This window comes from Colobus angolensis, unplaced genomic scaffold (genome assembly GCF_000951035.1).
Source record: "Colobus angolensis palliatus isolate OR3802 unplaced genomic scaffold, Cang.pa_1.0 Scaffold2, whole genome shotgun sequence".
NCBI classification, from domain to species: Eukaryota; Metazoa; Chordata; class Mammalia; order Primates; family Cercopithecidae; genus Colobus; species Colobus angolensis.
This window is the reverse complement of record NW_012115154.1, coordinates 13066670-13068445: the sequence shown is the minus strand read 5'-3', so window position 1 is coordinate 13068445 and position 1776 is coordinate 13066670. Positions and strand designations below refer to the sequence as shown.

At 45.4% G+C, this 1776-nt stretch overlaps 1 protein-coding gene across 2 annotated transcripts in view; it reads left to right on the top strand.

The window, feature by feature from the left end:
- Window positions 1–1776, top strand: part of TPK1 (thiamin pyrophosphokinase 1) — a 401888-nt gene that overhangs the window by 7406 nt on the left and 392706 nt on the right. For both annotated transcript variants that reach the window (XM_011941409.1, XM_011941410.1), the window contains exon 2: window positions 161–219. In XM_011941409.1, the coding sequence (XP_011796799.1) occupies window positions 177–219 (43 nt within the window). In that variant the 5' untranslated portion in view covers window positions 161–176. The remainder of the gene's footprint in view (window positions 1–160; window positions 220–1776) is intronic.

Here is a 1776-nt window from a genome sequence, read left to right as displayed (position 1 = left end):
AGCGCCAGGTGCCGCGCCGCCGCTCAGCTGGCTACTGGGTCCCGAAGCGCGCTGCTGCCGAGTGCCGGGTTCAGGCGTCTCCCGTGCTGTTGGTTTTGCGCAGTGTTTAAATAGAACTGAGAAAGTCTAACTTCACTTTTTTTTTTTTTTTTAAATGCAGAGGCCAATAATCCGTTATGGAGCATGCCTTTACCCCGTTGGAGCCCCTGCTTTCCACTGGTACTGTATTTCTTTCCACGTTTTAGTGTCACTGACATGCCCCTCCCCAGCGACGGGAACAGGTCGAAAGGACGGGGCTCTAGAGCCAGCGTGACTTCCAGCCTGGGTTCTGTCCCTGATTTCCTAGCTCTGTACCGCTAAGCATATCAGCCTCTCGCCGGCCTCATTTTCCTTATCTGAAAAATGAGCTTACGTATCAGTCCTTGCTGTGAGGACGAAATGACACGATATGGTGTGTATAGTCCGCCTGGAGCCCAGTAAGCTCTTCCCGGCTGTTGCGCCTCCACCAGCAGCACGAACAAATCTGGAACATAGCGGAACATTAGACATTACAGACATTAAGGACGGTCATCGTTGCTTGACCGTGATGCATTTTTAATCCATTCAAAGTGCCCCGAGCTTACCTAATAAAAGATTGGTAAGTGGGTATATCAAGTGCTTTAAATGTATATAACACTCAGGATTTTAATTCTTCTAAGATTTGAAATTACTGTGTAACCGAGTGCAGGCTGGGCTGCTCCGCTGCTTGCCGAGCCAATCAACAAGGACGAAGTGCCCGGAAAGGAAAGTGACTACTTTCCAAAGCTAGCAATGGGGAAGTGGCCCAAGCTTCTGCCTTAAAGAAACCATTTCAAATTTGGAGAAAATGCAAGGGCTTAAAAAAGGAGAGCTTGGCATTGGGGCTCGGAGGCCCCAGTCTCTGTGACTTGCTCAGATATTTATCTCGGGTTGTTGCCTCATCTGCTGAATGGGTTGGCGCCATCTGGAGTATAACTGGGTTGCAAATTAACTGCAGCCTTGAAGTAATCTCCAGGTGGAGGAGAATTCAATAGTCGCCTGAATTGTTTCAAGATTAGTCTCTGGAAGTTCAGACGAACACATAATTAGATAAGGGAAACGTTGTGTAAGGGGGTGCGTGGGGGAAAGAAGGAGAGCAAAGACTATCATCTCATTGTTAAAGGTAAGACAAGGCATGGCACAGGAAAGAGAAAAAGTTTTGAAAACAAGACATTTGGGTACTTCACTTGGAAATAGATGGAATGAATGAGTTTGAGACAGGTTGTTAGCCTTCATTCTTGTGTAATTGATTACTGTGGGATAATTTGGTAATGTTAAAGTATTTTTAATTATTAGTTTTTATTTTCTCATTTATAACTTTCATAAATTTAAACAGAAAGCTTAATTGTTTAAATGTTTACATTTGTTTTCTATCAACATGCATTCATGGGTCTTGTTTAGGGCATTGAGTTTAACTTGTACGTTTTTCCACATGCTGGGAATAGTAGGTGACATTGACTCCTTACTCTCAAGTCATGTTTTTGTTTGTGACAGGGTCTTGCTTTGTTGCCCTGGCTGGAGTGCAGTGGTGCTATCATGGCTCACTGCAGCCTCGACTTTCCATGCTCAAGCGATCCTCCCACCTCAGCCTCTGGAGTAGTTAGGACTACAGGTGTGCACTACCCGACCTGGCCACTTTTTAAATTTTTTGTAAAGAAGGGGTCTCCCTATGTTGCCTAGGCTGGTCTCAAACTCCTGGGCTCAAGTGATCCCAGTCTC